The 18,810-nt window shown below is 46.6% G+C and overlaps 2 protein-coding genes across 2 annotated transcripts; both read right to left on the bottom strand.

The window, feature by feature from the left end:
* Positions 1–1,162: 1,162 nt before the first annotated feature.
* On the bottom strand, positions 1,163–5,543 carry MYCGRDRAFT_97857 (uncharacterized protein; the record flags this gene model as incomplete). The annotated part of the gene is made up of 8 exons (XM_003847029.1): positions 1,163–1,422; positions 1,931–2,485; positions 2,573–3,064; positions 3,401–3,661; positions 4,073–4,085; positions 4,218–5,029; positions 5,238–5,462; positions 5,528–5,543. 8 exons carry the CDS (start codon positions 5,541–5,543, stop codon positions 1,163–1,165), a joined length of 2,634 nt encoding a protein of 877 aa, XP_003847077.1.
* Positions 5,544–9,673: 4,130 nt separating this feature from the next.
* Positions 9,674–9,835, bottom strand: MYCGRDRAFT_51748 (uncharacterized protein; the record flags this gene model as incomplete). The annotated part of the gene is made up of 1 exon (XM_003847028.1): positions 9,674–9,835. A coding segment is annotated over one exon (162 nt), but the record flags the coding sequence as incomplete, so codon positions are not given.
* Positions 9,836–18,810: the final 8,975 nt, after the last annotated feature.

Genomic DNA, 18,810 nt, shown 5'->3' with positions numbered 1-18,810 from the left:
TAAAGAAGTTGCCAGACCAAATTCCTGACCAACTCTGGACTGTCGTCTTTACTATTCGGCATTCGACCCTGCCTACTGAAGCAGCAACTCGAACAAGCGTGCGTTGGTTGGCGACCTGGTAGACGAGGCACGAGCCCGAATTGCCACGGACTGCGGGACGAGCTTGGATGCTGCATGATAAGTCCTCTACCACGAACGACGTATCATCTCTCTCGCCGCAAAAGAAACCGGATGCGAAGCCGAACACCATCACGCTCTCCCGAGGATGCCCTCACGGAACACCATTTGCGATGATTTCAAGACACAGTACCACATGCCCGGACACGTCCTCCGCCTCTACGGACCACCAGACATCTCGGGTACAGCGCGGGCGAGCCCTACCATCGCTGGGAGCACTTGCAGTTCCCTCGATTGACCAGCTCGTTGCTGCGCGACTCCACAGCGCCTCCATTTAGATCCGTCCAAGAAGAAACCTCATCCAGCATCGTTGAAGGCGACTTCCGCGCCGCCTTCCTCCGAGACATCAACCACCCATGAAATTGGCTTGGTCGTCAAATTTGTTCCCGTCTCCGGATTGGATGCGTCGACGATGAGTACAAAGACATTGCGGCAAGGGTTGTAGGAAGGAATGTTCTGCTCGTGAGAGAAAGAGGACCGGAGAGGCAAGTCGAAGGCTGTTGCTTGGGTTCGAGAACTTAAAGGCGTTTCGACGGAGGAGTTGAAGGCGGCACGCGAGTTTGCTGCCTACATTCGACAGGTGAGCGCTGCGATGGGCCTCCTTTAATAAAGGGAGGCTCCATTCGATTTCGACTTTCCTATCGTGCGGATAGATCATTATTGTTATAGGCGGTGGCGGCCATTTATACGGTGTCTGCACTTCAGTGGAGATGTTGAGCAAACGTCAGAGTAGGATTTGCAGCTGTGCGGCAAAACCATTCGCTCTCGCGCTGGGCCTGAACTGCCATTATCGTTCGTTCGGTTTCGCGGTTGCGGCACGACGGGGGTCCATGGATCACGGAGCGCGCTGGACTGTCTGTTCGCGGAGAGCATTCAAAAGTGGCGAAGCGGGCTGTAGAATAGTTCAAAGTGCAATACTCGATTAAACCTACTTGCAAGCCGTGATGAAGAACAGCCTATCCTCGCCGGAAGCACATTCCCTCCTTCACACTTCGCTTATCCAGCGTTCGGCATCGGAGAAGGCGTTCCTGATTTCTGCAAGTGCACTCTCTCGGTCCCGCTCGATGGTGTCGATTTCCGCATCGCAGTCCGCCACAACCTTGTCCGCCCATGTCCTCACATGTGGTAAATTCCCTGCGACCTGCATTGCCTCGAGGTCCGCCTGCAACGAGCGAAGATACCCGCTCGCCGAGACGTAGCTGACGCTGCCCGGCTCCGCCTTGTCTATCCTGCGACGGGCGGCCGCTATGTCATCCCGCAAAAGCTTCACCTCATGCGAGACGGTGGTTCGCTCAGAGACGGTATTGATGCACAAGCGGATGTGTTTAGCCTAGCTGGCGTATGAATCGATGAAGGTCTTTCGCTTTGAAAATCTGTCGAACTTCTGTTGGTAAGCGCAGAGCGCCTGATGGAGCATCTTCTGCTCTGCTGATGCGGCTGGGTTCGGTCGTGGCTCGAGCTTGGGACGTTTGGAGGCACGGGCGGATTCGTTATCGTTGAAGAGAGCGAGGTTGTTCTGAAGATGAAACGTGCGACGGTCGTGATAGGGAACCTTGCAGGCGTGAAAGAAAGAAGTCCAGAGGTCGGTGGTTATTGGTCAAATAGGCTTGCAGCCAGCCAATAGAGTCCGCAAGGCAGGAGATGAAATCTGCATGTTCGCTCGAATCGGCGTCGGAAACTATAGGCAAATCGCCCTGGAAGATCTGTGCTTGCTGAAGGTCGGAGTAAAGCTGTTTGATAAGTCCAGACATACTTGGTCGTGCCTCTGGAGGCGCCGAGGTGTATGTGAAGGCCTTCGGTGGTGCTGTCAGGTCAACCTCTGCGACAAACCAGAGCCGCTCCGCACTCGCGATGGGACTTTGGACGGAAGACAGAAGGGTAAACAATGTGGTTCCATGGCTGTTGTGCTTTACAGCAATGGACCGCTCCAGCAGACTGCCGGCAGGATCCGGCATCATATCGGGCGTCATCAATTGGTCGTCTGTGCGGCATAATGTGCGGAACACATCGCTTGCAACAGCCAGCCCGTCATCTCGATTCCAGGGCTTCATCTCGGTGCTCGAGGACTCAACGCCACCGCCGCCATCTTTCGCGAGGCGTTTGCTGACGAGCGCCATCTCCAGGCCGAGTCTGATTGATGGCCGCGTGGTATTGATGTCACAGTGGTCGCCAGCGCTGCGGCCGTCAGCACTGTGAGCGCATGTCGGAGAATGTCGCTGGTGCGCGAGAGGAGTGTTGTCGTGGTCGAAAATGGTGTCAAAGTCGTCGTCAAGATGTGGGATGTGAAAGTCGTGGATCAGCTCCATGGCTCGCGCGAGTCGCAGAGGCTCGTTCTAATCAGTCCTCAGTCTTGTCAACCTCCGAAACGCCAGGAGAAAGCTTCTCGTAATCCTACGCGCGCCGAACAGGGCATAAATGTCCAGGCCGCCGCGCAGCTCTTCACTCCAAGGGCATTTTCTGGAAACGAGGAAATTGATGTGGCCGCGCAGACTGCGATCTTTGGTCGGCTGGATGTAGATTGTCTCGAAGTGACGATTCAGCTCGACGGTGGTTTGCCGGGGCAGCGCGATCGACGACGTGACGGGAGAGGTCTTTTGTGCGCGCCATTGGCTGCGGAACAATTCCAGCGCGGTGCAGTATCCCGAGAGGGGTCTATTGACCTTGCGAGGACCGGTAAATGTAGGCTCCAGCTCGGACATCGATCTTGCAGAGCCGCGAGGGGCCGATCGCTTTGTGGCATCTTCCGGCTCAACAGTGAATTGAGAAGCTCGCACCGGAATTCCTGCTCGATTCTCGCTCACGGCAAGTGCGAGCTGGGCCAGCCCATTCTTGCTGATGCTCTTGATGTCTTCGACGGGCAAGAAGCTTCGCATCGTCCGTGAGGTAGCTGGTAGGAATGTGCAACTACCGCAATCTCTTTGACGTACTAAGTAGGTTCCGTCCAGCACGAACACAGGATCTCTGTCCTCGATTTTCTAATGGCACATGAAACATCGCGTCAAGACGAGTGACTCGCGGCAGCGAGGAAACGGCCCGCGAAACAGCTCATGGGCCTCCACGTATGGTGATAGATCGATGTCAGACTCGTTAAAGGCTGCATTCATATCTGACGGGGTACTAAACGTTAGATGAGGTAGGGTGACATCGGTCATCGCAGCGGCCGGCTGTCCCGCCAGTGCGGATTGGAAGAGCGTCTTCAAGCTGGCTGCGGTGACTAATGTACCTTCACGGCGAGCTCGACCTGCTTCGCAACACTCGAGCTCGCTGTTGAGAATGCCTGCCATCCCTCCTAACTCGAAATCGTTGCTCAAACGTGGCAGCAGGCCATTCGCTTTGAGGAAACCGAGCTTTCGCTGAACAATTCGGCGATCGCTCGCTGACGTGGGCCGGAATCCCGTCTCGGCCAAGCGGATGGCTCCATCGTACCGACTCCTTTCGAACGCCTTTTTGTTTCTTTCCCTGTGTCGCGGTGCTGGAGCAAGGTCTGGCGGAAACGTCGATGCATCTCATCTGCCGTCAAAGTTGGCAGGGAGCCTCGAGAGAATTGAGCCCTAATCTTCTCATTCAGATCGTCTGCATAACCGACCTTGTCGTCGGCGTTATCCAGCCGATGCAAACGGCCGGATTCTCGCAGACGTGCCACCCTCAGGGTGATCCACTCCTAAATCATGCCTTCTGCGTCGTCAATGCCAACAGAGTCGTTGCATGGAGTCGGCATGGTCACAGGCTCGGTTGAAGATGCCTGTGGATCAGCCGCAACAATTCTGGTGCAGGGTGAGGGAAGGTCTTCAGAGACCAGGGTAAATGTGCATTGTTATCGTTCAGCACCAAACAAATGCAATCGTGTCACTGTGTGTTCTAGTCACCTCGCGTAATTTAGCATCCATTCACTTACGCAATTTGGTGCCCTACTTGTATGGTCGTCCATTAGCAAGCTTTATCTGCTTAACTGAGCCACAACTCCGAGACGGACATCTCATCTAAGGCATCAGGTATATCCCATCCACAATATGGTAGCTTGGCCGGTCGTCCTTCTTTACGGCTCCACAGTCACCACACTTCAGAACGACGTGCTGCTCGTAGTCGTTGCTCGACCGAGCGCGGCGAGAGAGCAGTTCGCGTTTGCACTCGATTCCTGCCGAAGCGCAAGCCGAGCACGGCTGGCGGCCGCACTTTGCCCCGGACATCTGACATGCGTGACATGACATTGCGTAGAAAAGTCGGAAACCACGGTCACCGTCCTCTCCTTCTCTGTTGCCTTCCCGCTGATCCACGGCTTCTGCCACCTCCATATCTGCCGGCCCTCCGCAAGCAGTTTCGAGCCGAAGTGAGAGAGCCTCCGCCGAGACGCCAAAGCGCCTCAAGATGAAGATACGATTTGAGATCGCCTTGTAGGTGCGCTGCTTGGCCGGGTATTTGATTTCGTGTTCATCCTTCATCTGATGCACCGTCAGTTTCTTTGCACCTTCACACATCCGCAGCAGGTGCAGTGTTTCATCTGCGTCCCAAGGCGTCTTCCCGGCCATTGGGCCATGAATCCCGTTGGTAAGATCGTCCAAGAATACCTTGCACTCTTGATCGGTCGGCTGCGGTTTGGGTGGATGAGGGTTGTCTTCTGAGATGTCTCGTGCTTTGCGCTTCTTCCGCGGCTGCTGCTGCTTTCGTTGCCGCTGGCGCTGCTCTTCCCACGCTCTTACGTAGCCGTTGCCACTGCTGGCGTGCTCGGTCCCGTGCCATCTGGGCCATCCTGATTTCTTGCTGATCCTCGGACTCCTCTTGCTCGGTCTCCAGCGCTGCCTGCTGCAAGCGCCTCTCACGTTGTGCACGTCGCCGGGCGCTCCGAAATAGACGTCTTGGGTTCACGGCGGTCTTATGCTGCTCGTTCGCCTCTGCTTCCATGGACTCTGCCAGACCTGAACCAGGATGCGTTCACTGGGGGGCCCCATTCTCGTCGTCGGAGATTGCGTTGCCTAGAAGAGGATCACAACTGTCGCTGCTGCTCTAGTCACTGCTGCTCTCGTCACTGTCGCCACCGCTTATGAGACTGCCGCTAGACGTACGATCGTCGATGCTGTGTTCTTCCTCCAGGCCCAGTGCAGGCTCCTCGGGGCACTCGTGATCGTCGTCCTCAGGACCCGCATCCAACGACTCTTCGCCGCTAGAGGCAATACTTCCATTGGACCCGAAGTCATCAACGTCGCAGCTCGGCTCAGCACCAAGTACAATGTCTGGATGCCGCCAGCGAGCGACATTGTTCCGGTCCACGATCCATGGGTCAAACTTGCCTATGGACGGGAAGAAGGTGGCGGGTCAGTGAATTCCAGACATCGTATCCGTCACAATGACATACCATCGAGCTCTGCCATCGCCGCCTCAAGTGAAAGGCAGGCTCGTTGCAGGTCATCATTCGCGACGCCGTTCAGTACCTGCAATCCATGCGACAGTCGATTGAGCTGCGATCGCAAGGTGACTGCTATAAACCCTAGCACAGGAGCGCGGCGGACGTGACAGTGGATACTATGGCGGTCAGCACCCCACCACAGAGTATGAAGGAGGGTGAGATATTGATTTGCGTCCGCAGGGCCGTCGTGGTCCTCCGCCCTCAAATTGGGATTCGAATCAAACACCTGTCCATCTGTCAGCCTCGTCGCCCGGCCGCAGCAGGAGGGTAATCATCATGCTTACATGAGCCAGCCATGGCTGACTGAAGGCGACTTCTTCAATCACGTCGAGATCATCTGGTCGCGCAACGCCGGCGCAGAATGCCCGAATCGTGCGATCGACGAGATCAGGAGTCAGATGTCTGGCGCCTCACGCCGACATGTCACGTGGTCGAATGCGCAAATCAGGGACCTTAGCGGTGTCCCCCGGGCTTGTTAGCAGAAATTTTTCTAATAAAACTCCGCTAAATGTAGGAACCGGTTGTGTATTATAACCTGGTGCTTACTAGGTTATGTTTAGTAACTAGTTATATTTAAGATATAAGGAAGGAGGTTACCTAGGTATCGTAGTAACTAGTTATACGTAAGACGTAAGGAAGGAGGTTATCTAGGTGCCGTAGTAAGCGGTTATTAATGCTAAGTAGTTATTGCGTTTAGTATATACTATAGTATGCGAGTAACGCGTATAACTATAGTCGTATCGAAGTAATAGTAGTTATCTTTAATAATTATATATATACTATAACGAGTTAATAACGTAACTAGTTACTTCTAGTTAGTAGGTATTAAGGGTAGCCTAATCTTAGGTACTAGTAGGCTCGGGTTTACGCTCGGGTTTAGGCTTAGTTACGTATAATTAATTATATTATATACTAAAGCTATCTAAGAAATAAAGAAGAAACACTAATACGTTCTCCTATTAATACCGGATTAGTAGTAGACGAGAGGTAGAAGCTAGACGAGGTAGTTTACCTAGAAACGACTAAGTCCGAGGTTACCGAGTACCTTATAGCTTCTACCTTTCCCGTTATTACTACCTCCTTACCGATATATAACTAATCTACGTTTATCGTAACTAACGTATCCCGCCCGTTATATATCTTATATCTTAAATAGAATCGGTCGGTCGTATTATCTAGTCGTTATATCGTCTAGAACTAGAATCGCTTAGTCGTATTATTCGTAATCGCTCGGTTATATCGTTCGAGTTCGTATTAGCTTATAAAAGAAAAGAAAAACTATATATCTTAGTAGTTAGTAAAGGTTATATAGGAGTTCGTATTAGTCGTATATACTTTTAACCTATAGCGCGCGGCGGGTATCTATATCCTTATATATCGGACCGATCTACGACGACGGCGTTAGCGAAAGCCTCTCTAGTCTATATATATATAAGACTATAGGACTTACCGGAGAGCTATATACGGGAAACGATAAGAACTACGGTTATAGTTATTAGCTAGTAAACGCGAGGGTAGATCTAGTAGGCTAACGTACGGACAAAACTAAAGAGCGCTAAATATAAAATACGAGGGAAGCTATCCTATTCGGCGTATCTAAGGAGAAGTAGTAGATTAGTATAGGTTCGACGACGAAGGATAAAGGGTAGATAACGTATACTATTAGCTATTATACTAGAGAAGAACTAAAAGAACTAGAAGTAATATAGTTAGTATTATATAGACTCTACTTTACGTACTACCGGTAAGACGTATACTACTTTTACGATTATACGCTCGCTCGCTCGAGACTATAAGACTATCGTTAGCTTCTTTATACTACCGGGAGCGATAGACGAAAAGACGTATAACTACTCTACTCTAGTCTCGAACTCCGTCTACCGTCGAGCTAGATATAGTTAATAGTATTCTCGGTATTAATCGTAACGGGATACTCTTTATACCTTATAAGAACTATACGTCCTAGTTTACGAAGAATAACTCGGTATCGGCTATTAGATCCGTCTTCGCTAGGATCCTCTTAATACGTAGACCGCCCTTATATATAAACGGTACTATCTAGAGCTACTTACTCCTAAGTATCGGTAGTATAATAACCTCGTCTTCTCGAGCGAGCTAGTAGAGGTCTAGTTTAAGGACGACGTCTAGCGTAGGCTAAGCTAGGAACGAGCTAGGAATTAACCTTAGTCGAACTAGCGTAATTAGGGTAAATTAGAAGGGCTTAGATACTCTACCGAAGGCGTAGGTAAAGAGGCCCTTAATATATCTAAGCTTAGTTAGATCCGGTCTATATCGAATAAAGATACTACGGCGGATTACTATATACCGCTACGTATTAGGATCCTCGAAGATTAGCTACTTCTACTACTTAATTACGAGGTTATCGATAATTATTAGACCGGGCTTATCGTAGTCTACGTACGCCTTAACGATCTAATACTTTATTATATCGTCTACCTTTATTATTAATACCGGGAGCTTAAGGAAGAGATAGTAGAAGTCCTACGATATACGCTCGGCTACCTTAGGATTAATATATCGGTAGTTATTAGCTATCGATAATACTATAGCGCCGGCTTAAATAGTAGCGACTATACCCGCGGCCGCGGTAGCTATAAGCTTATCGGATTTCGGAAGTATACCCTCGAATAGTAGTAGATAATTATCGCGGATCTTCTTTAGAGTAGTTATAACTTTAGGGAACTCTAGATACCTATTCTAGAGGATAAGGCGAAGCGATATAATAATTATAGCTCTCTATAATAGGTTACGCTCGGGGTTTTAGAGGTTAGTACCGAGGATCGCTTACTTAGAGTCCTTATATTTAGTCTCTCCGGGGATCGTACTAGCGTAGGCTAGACTACTAATCTTAGCGAAGACATTAGTATAGTATAGGCCGGTATAGACGTTCGGCCGGTAAGTATCCTTATAGTATTAAATCGAGCGGGTAGTTATCCGCTATACCGGCTATCTAGGCTATCCCGGAGCTAGCGGAGCTAGTAATAGTATACGAGATCCTACTAGAGTTACTATACGAGATCCTACGCGAGAGCGAGCTTATACTAGGGTTACGGTACGGCTCTTCTTATTATCGATTAATACGAGGGCGTACGCTTCGTATAGTCCTTAGAAGAGGTCTCGTAGCTTATTCGCCTTAGCTATAAAGGATGTCCGCTCCTAGACTATTACTTAATATAATAATATATTTATGTTCGAACGCGCTAGTACTAAGAAAACGCGGACGACTAAGGTATACGATAGGACGGCGTCTACGGAAGTAGTACCTAGCTCTATAGCTAGCTCCTCTACTAACTCGGGCATTACCTTCTTAACATTCTCGCGGAAATAAGGATTTAGATACTTATCCTTTAGCTAAATACGTATTAAGACCGGAGCGACGATTAACTAACGCGCGTACTTAGTAAGCTAGTATACTAGAAGGTAGTAAGGCGAGCGGATCTTATTCTAGCCTAGTAGGAAGGGAAAGTTACGTAACGCCTTAATATATATCTCTACTACTTTAGGCTTAAGAATCGCCTTTATAAAGAGGTCGTAAAGTAGTCTATAAAGGCCTTTATAATCTAAGTAGGCCTAGTCCGGGAATCGAGTATTAATAATATATAAAGCTAAGTATACCTTCTAGATTAGAGGCGCTTTAATCCTTATACCGGTCGAGCTTTATATCGCTTTCTAGTCCCTATCGTTAAGCGAGTTTAGGTATTAACGGGTACGCTCGTTCTTATAATAGAAACGCCTATTCTCGACTAAGTCGTACTCGAGAAAGCCGCGGGTATCCTTATAGATTATATAGTAGCGGTATCCTATACCTACGTTCTACGAGAGTATACCGGAGTTTTCCTACTACTATAGTATATCGCTAGTAAAGTATATAATATACGGATATACTATAACTTACTCGTCGTATACCTCGCTATCTACTATCGTCTTAATAGTTATTATCTTACTAGCGTCTAGGCTTCGTAGTAATAGGCCGATAGCGCTAACGATCCCGTCGGCGTTACTACTATACGGGCTAAGCGTAAACGGTAGGACATTCGGCTATCGATTACGTTCCTAAAAAGGTAGTATACTAAGCTAGAAGTAGAAACCTATTAATAACCGAGTTATATTACGAAATAGACTAAAGGCGTCGATAAAGTAGGTTAATAGTAGCGATATTACCTTATAGCCGGATACGAACTTCGTAAGTAGTACGCGGCGGCCGAACTCTAGAATCTTAAGCTCGCCGCGGATAGGATAAGCTTACTATACTAGACGGATCGTCTTCTTATCTATATCGTAGATACGGCGAATAATAGTATATCCTCCTACTAGGACTAGAGGTAGATCGCTCGATAGCGTTCGGCTCTAGAAAGCGTAGTAAACGACCGGCGTAATTAGAGTCTAGGCTTATACCCTACCTTTAGGAATAAAGACGTCCTTACCCTCTACTAAGAAGAGCTCTAGTATAGTAGTCGCCGGGCGGGGCTATATAGTATTAACTATATCCGTAGGGAAGTTAGTAACTACCTATATCGGCTAGATCTTAATAGTAATTAATCCTTAAGGCGTATCGTAGTTACGCTCCTTACGCTAGTCCCTACTAATAGCGAGAATACGCCTAATATAGCCCTAACTATTAGGTATATAATATACGTAGTCTAATTTGTTATAGTTATACTATATAAAGTCGGATAGGAAGATAGGACTACCTACTATACCGATAAAGTCCTTCTAGTTCGCCTTATAGATAGAGGATGCGTTATAGGGACGTAGTAGAGGTAGAAGTAGCCTAGAGGATAAGGTCGACTAAGTTACGGATACTAGTCCGGATACTAATACGGATAGTATATATCTCGCGAACTCGCCTAAGGTCGACCGAATCGATATAGTCTAATACCTCGCCTACTATAACTCTATCTAATTGTCTACGAAGTAACTAAGTCTAATATATATCTTCTTCCTAATATCTAACGTAAGAATGCGGGCGAAGAGCTAGTATAGATTAAAGAAGTATAGCGGCTCGGTACCTTTATCTTCGGTGTCCTTCTAGCCTACTACGCGTATAGCTTAGCTCTTAGTCTTCGTCGGAATATCCTTTATACGAAGCTCTAGTAACGGTAAGACGGCTTTTAAATACCCTACGTAGGAAGTTAGTAAATAGATCTTATATAGGACGAGAGAGGAGTTATATACTCTTTAGGGTATTAATAGTTATTAGAAGTCCGGATATATCTATACTACTAGCGTATATTACTTAATATAGCGTAGTATAGTCCTTACGTAAGATCTACGACTATATCGACTAGATACCTATTATTAGCTCGAGTAGACGTACTTTACTAGTACTAGTAGAAACACTACTATCGAGCGCGCGTAAAGTATCTAGCCTAAGGATATCGGTCGAAGGTAGTAGGGGAGGAAGTATAGCCGGTAGTAGCGGCGGCGGCGGTAGAGGCGGAGGTAGAGGTAAAGGTAGGTCGGTTATCGTCTCGTCTTTAGTATCTCCCTCGATATTATTACTAGGCTCTATAATAGGATCGGTGTCTTTATTATTACCGGTAAACGGACTATTAGTATTACCTTTACGTCTACCTTTACCTTTATCCTTATCGTCGATATTACTACTCTTAAGGAAGTCCGGATTATGCTATACGTACTCGATAACGCCGACTACGTCCTATATATCCTAGATACTAGACTCCTTATCGTTACTTTAGAGCTATTAAAGTAGGCGTCGAGTTAGCTCTACCGGATCGATAGCTATAGTCGTCTCTTCTTCCTCTTACGTAGCGCTAAACTCCCTAGGCTATTATCTACCCGTACCCTTAGGTATACTACTACTATTATCGTCCTCGTATACTAGTATAGGTCCGTCGTTTCCTTTAGGATCTAGTAGTAGTAGTAGTAGAACTCCGATTCGAATAGTACGCTCTACGCTAGTACCGAAGCTATAGAGGTACTTATAGTCTATAGCTAGTATTTACGCTTAGTTAGGTCTAGTCGTCTTAATTATATATAACAAAGATAAGATAAGATAAGGAAGATAAAGAGAAAGGTAGCGGGTAGGAAGTAGCTAGTAAGATAGGAAGGAAGTAATTTACTAAATAGAAAGCGCGGCGGCCGAGCTATCTCCGACCCTTATAAAATTACCGTATCCGGTATATAGCGACGTATAGGACATATAATATATAGAATAATATTAACCTAGTAGGAGTCTACCTCGGAAGTAGGATACTTACTAACTATATTATAGGTATATCTAGATACTTACTAACTATAGGAATATCTAGATACTTACTAACTATCTTATAGGTATATCTAGATACTTACTATCTATCTTACTCTCTCGCCGGAAGTAGGATACTTACTATCTATCTAGGTATATCTAGATACTTACTAACTATCTTATAGGTATATCTAGATACTTACGGACTATCTTATAGGTATATCTTAGATTCTATATAGTAGATTCTTATACCTAATATACCGGACGATTAATATATCTAAGATTCTAAATAGTAGATTCTTATACGTAACATACTAGACGATTAATATACCGGACGATCGTTACTTAAGAGGTCTATCTCGGAAGTAGATTCTTACTAACTATCTCGCTCCGAGACTTACTAGTACGTTACTTACTAACTATCTCGCTCTAAATATACTATATACCGGTACGACTCTAACTATACCGCTTACCCGTACGATCGATTACTTTAGGTCCGTCTCGGAAGTAGGATACTTAGTAACTATCTCGCTCTCTCGCTCTAACTATATCGTTACGGTAATAGGACACTTACTAATTACCTTACTCTAACTATACTACCTACCGGTACGATCGATTACCTTAGGTTAACGGAAGTAGGATACCCCTCGACTATACTCTAGCTATCTCGCTCTATATACCTCCCGTCCTTCTAAGAAGCCTATACTCTAGTCCGGTAGACTATATTTATAGGTAGAGTAGCTAGTTCTAACTATCTATTCCGCTATCTATAGCTAGCTAGCTCTCGTTTATCTAGCTCTTACTATCTAAATCTATATAGTCCGTTCTACTACTACTCTATTCTATATATAATATCGCTATTCGATACTAATATATAGGATCGAGTTTAGCGAGTACTCGTAGTTATATATCTTCGGCCTACTATTATATACCGGAGATAACGATTTATACGTAGACTTAATAACGACTTATACGTAGACTTAATAACTTTATACGTAGACTTAATATAGCGTAGACTTAATATAGCGTAGACTTAATATAGCGTAGACTTAATATAGCGTAGACTTAATATAGCGTAGACTTAATATAGCGTATATAACCTTCGAGTATAAGCTATCGTACCTAAGATTAATATAACGGTATTACCGATACCTTACTTACCTTCCGCGGTTTAACTATTAGCCTAACCGTGTCAGGGTCCGGCCGGGGTTAGCTCCGGCTCGAACTGGCGACCTTGGGGTTCAGGGTGGGGCGCTTTACCACTGGGCCAAAAGTGCCAAAAGACAAGAATTTCAGAACGGTGTTCTGAAATTGCGCCCCACTTTTAAAGGCTTGGCGCAGCCTAAGCCCATGCCCCAGGCACAGCCTGTGACATTACCTCCCCTCCCCCGCCCCGCTCTCTCCTATACACAGGCAGACGAGCGGGTACCGTGTAACCTCTCCGGTCGCACGGATTGGAAGGTAGGGGGTGCCTTTAAAAGCAGCCCCTACGCATGCAATGCACGCGTGTGAGCCGAGGCGCATCTAACAACGCACTACGACCCTTTTTGTTCTGAAATTATGTCAGGGTCCGGCCGGTGGTAGCTCCGGCTCGAACTAGCGACCTTGGGGTTCAGGGTAGGGCGCTTTACCACTGGGCTAAAAGTGCCAAAAGACAAGAATTTCAGAACGGTGTTCTGAAATTGCGCCCCACTTTTAAAGGCTTGGCGCAGCCTAAGCCCATGCCCTAGGCACAGCCTGTGACATTTATGTCAGGGTCCGGCCGGGGAAAGCTCCGGCTCGAACTGGCGACCTTTGGGTTCCAGGGTGGGGCGCTTTACCACTGGGCCAAAAGGAAGCCAAAAGACCAGAATCTGAGAACGGGTTCTCAGATTGCGCCCCACTTTTAAGGCTTGGCAAAGCCAAGCTGAACCCCAAGGCACAGCCTGTGACAAACCGGCTATCTAAGTAAGAAGTATATAATATATCTAGACTATATATAAAGTCTTACCTATAGAAACTTAACGCTAACGATAGCGAGGATTATAGGTATACCGTATAGTAGGTATTAGACTACTAAGCTATCGATTAAACGTAGTAGTAGGTTATTAACCTTACGTTCGACTATTAGTAAACATTAGTAGTACCGGTCTACCTTAGTTATTAAATCTTTATATAGGTAGTCGCCGTAGAGGAGACTTAAATCCGTCTTCTATTATAGTATTACCGTTCTTATACCTTCCGCTATCGAATTTATCCCGGTCGTCTAAACCTAGATTATACTCTCTATTATCGAGCCTACTATTAAATCTACTATTGTTTGTTTGTTTGTTTGTTTGTTTGTTCCATTTACGTCCTGTATAAGTCTATGACTATGTAGGACGGCTGTCTCGCGACAGCAGTCTATCTATGTACAATCGTTGTTCTCTCGTATCTCTTGACCTTAGGGAAAGACCCGTGCCTAGGATAGTAGCAAGCTAGTATCGAAGGACTTTAAAGAAAAACAAATAAGGAAAAGTAAAAGGAGTGTAGGCTAGACGGTCTCGTCTTCGCCTCTTGCTAGGTGCCAGGACCTAGAAGCAATCTTTGTATCCGAGAGAAAGGTAGTAAGGTGTTTCCGGAGTTCCTTATCTTCTACTATTTCTAGCAGAGATTGTGCTTGTCGTAGCGGTAGTAGCCTAAATACATCGTAGATAGGGCAGCTACATACGAGGTGTTCTGCTGTTTCTCGTCGTCCGCAAGGGCAGTCTGGCGTCGTTGCGTGTCCAAAGCGATAGAGATAGGACTTTAGGTATCCGTGTCCTAATAGGATAGTATAGAAGGCACTAGTTAAAGCACGTCTTCCTCCTATTCTATGTTTTCCTAGCGAGCTCTATAGAAATCGACTAAGGTAGCTATTTGTATTCCTAGGTACCTTATTAATCTCCCGTTGTCTTGCTATTTCGTATCGGGTTTTCCAGACGCTAAAGAGATCGTCTTTTGCGTAGTTAGCCCTCTCGTGTTCTACGAAATGCTTGTATTGTCGGAGTCGATAACAGAGTAGTTGTATCTATGTTCTCTGTCGTTTTTGCGGAAGTATCTCTCTCGAGTCCTCGTGTTGGACTTCTCGCGTATCCGAAGGCGCGCTTTAGATAGCGAGTCTTATAGGGTAGTTCTCGGGTAGCTTTGCTGCGCGTAGAGAGTATAAAATTAACTGTCTCTCTAGGCGTAGATCCGGGGGGAAGAGATTTGACTCTACTTCGGACAGGACGTTTAGGGCAGTACGGAAAACGCCTAGGATCTTCCTACAAGCTTTACTTTGTAGAGATACTAGAGGTTTTATGCTCTTTTTCGACCGCTACCAAACCGGGGCCCCGTAGTCTGCTATTATAGTAACGCAGGCTAGGTAGATCTTTCTTAACGATATAGAAGACAGACCGCGTTCGGTATTTGCTAGTCTTTCTAATCGATAGAATGCCGCTTGTGCTTAAGCCGATCTTATTGCAATGTGCTCCTTAAAGGTAAGACCGGCGTCTAGCTAAATCCTAAGCTACCTTATCGCTTTCTTTGCCGGGCGAACAATATCGCCGTTTAGAAGAATTACTAGGCAATCGGACCCTTTCCCTTTCGAGAAGTGTACTAGGTCTGTCTTTGCTAGGTCGAAAGCAATCGAGTTCTTCTTTCCTAGGTCTATTAGCCTTCTTGCCTTACGTTCTAGTACCTTAGAGTTCTTCTTAAGGGACGTAGACGAAGTAGATAGTCTAATGTCGTCGACGTAGGAACTAGGAGTAACTCCTTATAGCGAGAAGAATATGTCGCGCGTATAGATAAGAAAGAGGATAGGAGACATCGGGCTGCCTTACGGAACGCCGATCTCTACGTCCTGGAATTCCTATATCTGTCCGTCGAATGCTATTTGTAGGCGTCTATTGCTTATAAACGACTAAACCTAACGTATAAGGCTATGCGGAAGCCTTAACTAGATTATTATTCTTAACAGTCGGTTCTTTGTAACGTAGTCGTATGCTCCTCTTACGTCGAGGAAGATAACCGAAGTCTTCTTTTTCTTTCTTCGATTCTCCTCGATTTCGTTCGTTAAGAGAAGCACCGTATCGATAGCCGATTTCTTCTTTCGCCCTCCTAACTGCGAGTCGTATAGAAGGGGCTTCGTCTCTGCAATAATCCCTAGGCGTTTTGCGAGTATTCTCTCGCTAATCTTGCCGAGACAGTTTAGGAGAGAGATAACTTGGTAGGCCTTAGGGACCGAATAGTCTAGCTTTCCCGGCTTTGCTAGAACTACGCCTGTCGCAACTTTCCAGCATCGGGGGTAGTGTCCTTCGTCGAGTAGCCTACTATATATACGTAGAAAGGTAATAGGAATAGCGCCGTACGCTTTACTAATAATAGCTTGCGTAATACCGTCTAGGCCCGGCGTTTTTCCTTTTACTATCTTCGTACTACAGGCGGTAGCGAGTTCCTCTTCGGTTAGCGTAGTCCAGCCCTAATCCCCGGCTGTATACGCTTCCCAACGGCTAGGCAGAGGTTCCTCGGCAGGAGGGCGCGGAAATAAGGCTTCGGAGAAGGCCTTACATTTCCCCTCGAAAGAATCTTCGTTGTTTATCGTAGGTATCTATCTTCGGCTGCTATTCCTAGTATAGGACATAGCTTTAAAGATAGATTTCGAGTCTTCTTTTTCGAGGAAAGCGTTCTAGTGGTTCTTCTTAGCTGTTTTAATAGCTTGGAAGTACTCGTTTCTCGCTTTCGTATACGCCTCTTTCTCGTCAAGCGTCGGCGTACGTCCGTCGGTAAAGGTCTGTCTATATGTTCTAGACATTGTACGGCGTAGCGTGCGTAGCTCTCTATTCCACCAAGGTTTTGCGCCGGCGTGTACTACTTTCTCTGGGATTGCTCCCCGCATCGATTTGGTAATACACGAGGTAAAGGAGTCTACGATATCGTCGAGGGAGTTCGTATAGTTAATAGACGTCGCCTTGCTTATTAGGAGATCTGTAAACAGTTCCCAATCCGCGGAAGCTATATCTAGAACTACTTTCTTCTGTTAGGCTCGATCTTACGCGCTAATAAGGTCTATAGATATAGCCTTATAGTCTAAGCCTGTCGGAATCGTTCTCCAGTCGATTTCTTTCGTAGATAAGGATCCTCTTGTGAACGTAAGGTCTAGGACCGACTCTGCGTCTAGGTGCGGCCTATAGAAGGTCCCGACACCTATCGTATTACGTAGAGTAAAGCCCTAGTCTTCTATCCACTCTATAAATTCGCGGGCGCTAGTAGTATCCTTTCCCCTCGGATCCCAGGACGGGTGTCTAAGGTTAAAGTCTCCTACTAGTAGAGTGTTTGGAAGGAACGTATTGCGTAGAGAGTAGAGGATTCTCTCTGTTGTTCGTCGGTTTTGCGGGTTCTCGGTATCCCGAAGGTCTTTCTCGTTATAGAGATTAACTATCTAGATCTTGTTGCCCTTCTTGTCTAAAATAACAAAGGAAAGTATGTCGCTATCGTCTAATAAAATAGGAGAGATATTGACGTTAAGTCTTATGCTAATATATAGCATTGTTCTTAGCCGGATCGTCGAATCCGTAGTCGTTAGGAATAGCTGGTTGTATTCCCGGTGTACGATAGATCTCGTCTCTTTATAGCCTGTTATCGGGTCTTCTATAGTCCACGGTTCCTAGACTAGTAGAAGGTCGGCTTTCTACTTAACCGCGACGTCTAAGGTAGACTCTATAGCCTCGATAGATCGGTTAAGATTAACGTAGAAAATCCGTAGAGAGTGTTCTAATATGTAGAACGTTCTAGGGGCCTCCCTTTCTGTTGTATACGATCCTTCGCCTTCTCGACTCTTAGGCTGTCCGCGCCTACGTATAGACGGTTTTAAATAGCCCTTTTTGCCTCCTCCTCGGTAGCAAAACCTACTAGAACTGTCGCCCTAGTAAGAGTCCTTCTTCTCTCTTCGTTTGTTAGCCAAATCGGGGTGCCTGCGAGTTTAAGACCTCTATTAAAGGTCTTAATTTCTCGTTGAATGTCCTATAGGCCCGTTAGCGTATTAAAGTTCGCGGTCGAGACGCCGTAGACTACGACCTTATGCCAGAGAGAGTCCTCTATTACCCGTGCCTCGCCTACGATATCGGTAACCTTAGTAAGGCTATCGATCGTTCGTTAGCGGGCTTTCTCTGTTACAAAGTTTAGGACAATGTTGCCCCGAAATGATTTCTTTATCGGAAGGACAGCTAGCTCTTGGTCTTCGCCTTTAAGAGCGTCGTTAATTTTGTCTCGGGTTGCGATCTAGTCGAGTTCCTTCTCTTTATCCTTTAGTACAAGGATAAGAGGCATCGGTTCTGCTTGTTCTTTCGGCTTGCTAGCCCTCCGGGAGACGGTCGTCCACTGTTGTTGTTGTTGTTGTTGTTGTTATTATTATGTTGTCTTTGTTGTCGAGGAGGTAGAGGTAGAGGTAGCGGATCCGCTATCTCCCTTAACAACGTCTACGAAAGTAGGCTTCTTCGCCTATGCTGCTAGTTTCTTTGTTGTTATTTCTAGGTTCGAGACTTGCTTTGCGAGGATTTAGGACGTTGTCCTAAAGTCTGTACGCTCGGTAAAGTGCCGAAAGACTTCGAGAAGGTCGAGAACCCGGGTTTGTTCTCCTAGAAACCCGACTAGATCCCCTGCCGCTTCGACTAGTAGCTGTCGGGCTTGTAGGATCTTCTCGTTCGCGGGCGTGTAAGAGAGTGTTTGTTTCTTTCCGAGAGAAGGGCTACGAGTCGGGGAGATACTAAATTCGAAGGGGTTTTGCCTTTTCCTAGGTATGAAAGGAATGCCGGTTCTTTTTAGTAGTTCCTCCGGCAACGGCAGGGTTTTGAGAGACTCAAACGTAACTTCCTCGTCCTTTCTAGCCGTAGCTTTTGGAGTCTAAGGGGCTGAGCTTGCGTCTGTCATTTCCGTCTCGGTAGACATTGTCTTGTTGTTTGTTTGTTTGAAAAGAGGCTTAGCAGTCTTACGCCGAGAGGGCTGCTTGTTCGTCTCTATTTCCAAT

This window comes from Zymoseptoria tritici, chromosome 18 (assembly GCF_000219625.1).
Source record: "Zymoseptoria tritici IPO323 chromosome 18, whole genome shotgun sequence".
Classification (NCBI taxonomy): Eukaryota; Fungi; Ascomycota; class Dothideomycetes; order Mycosphaerellales; family Mycosphaerellaceae; genus Zymoseptoria; species Zymoseptoria tritici.
This window is presented reverse-complemented; position numbering and strand designations above follow the sequence as displayed.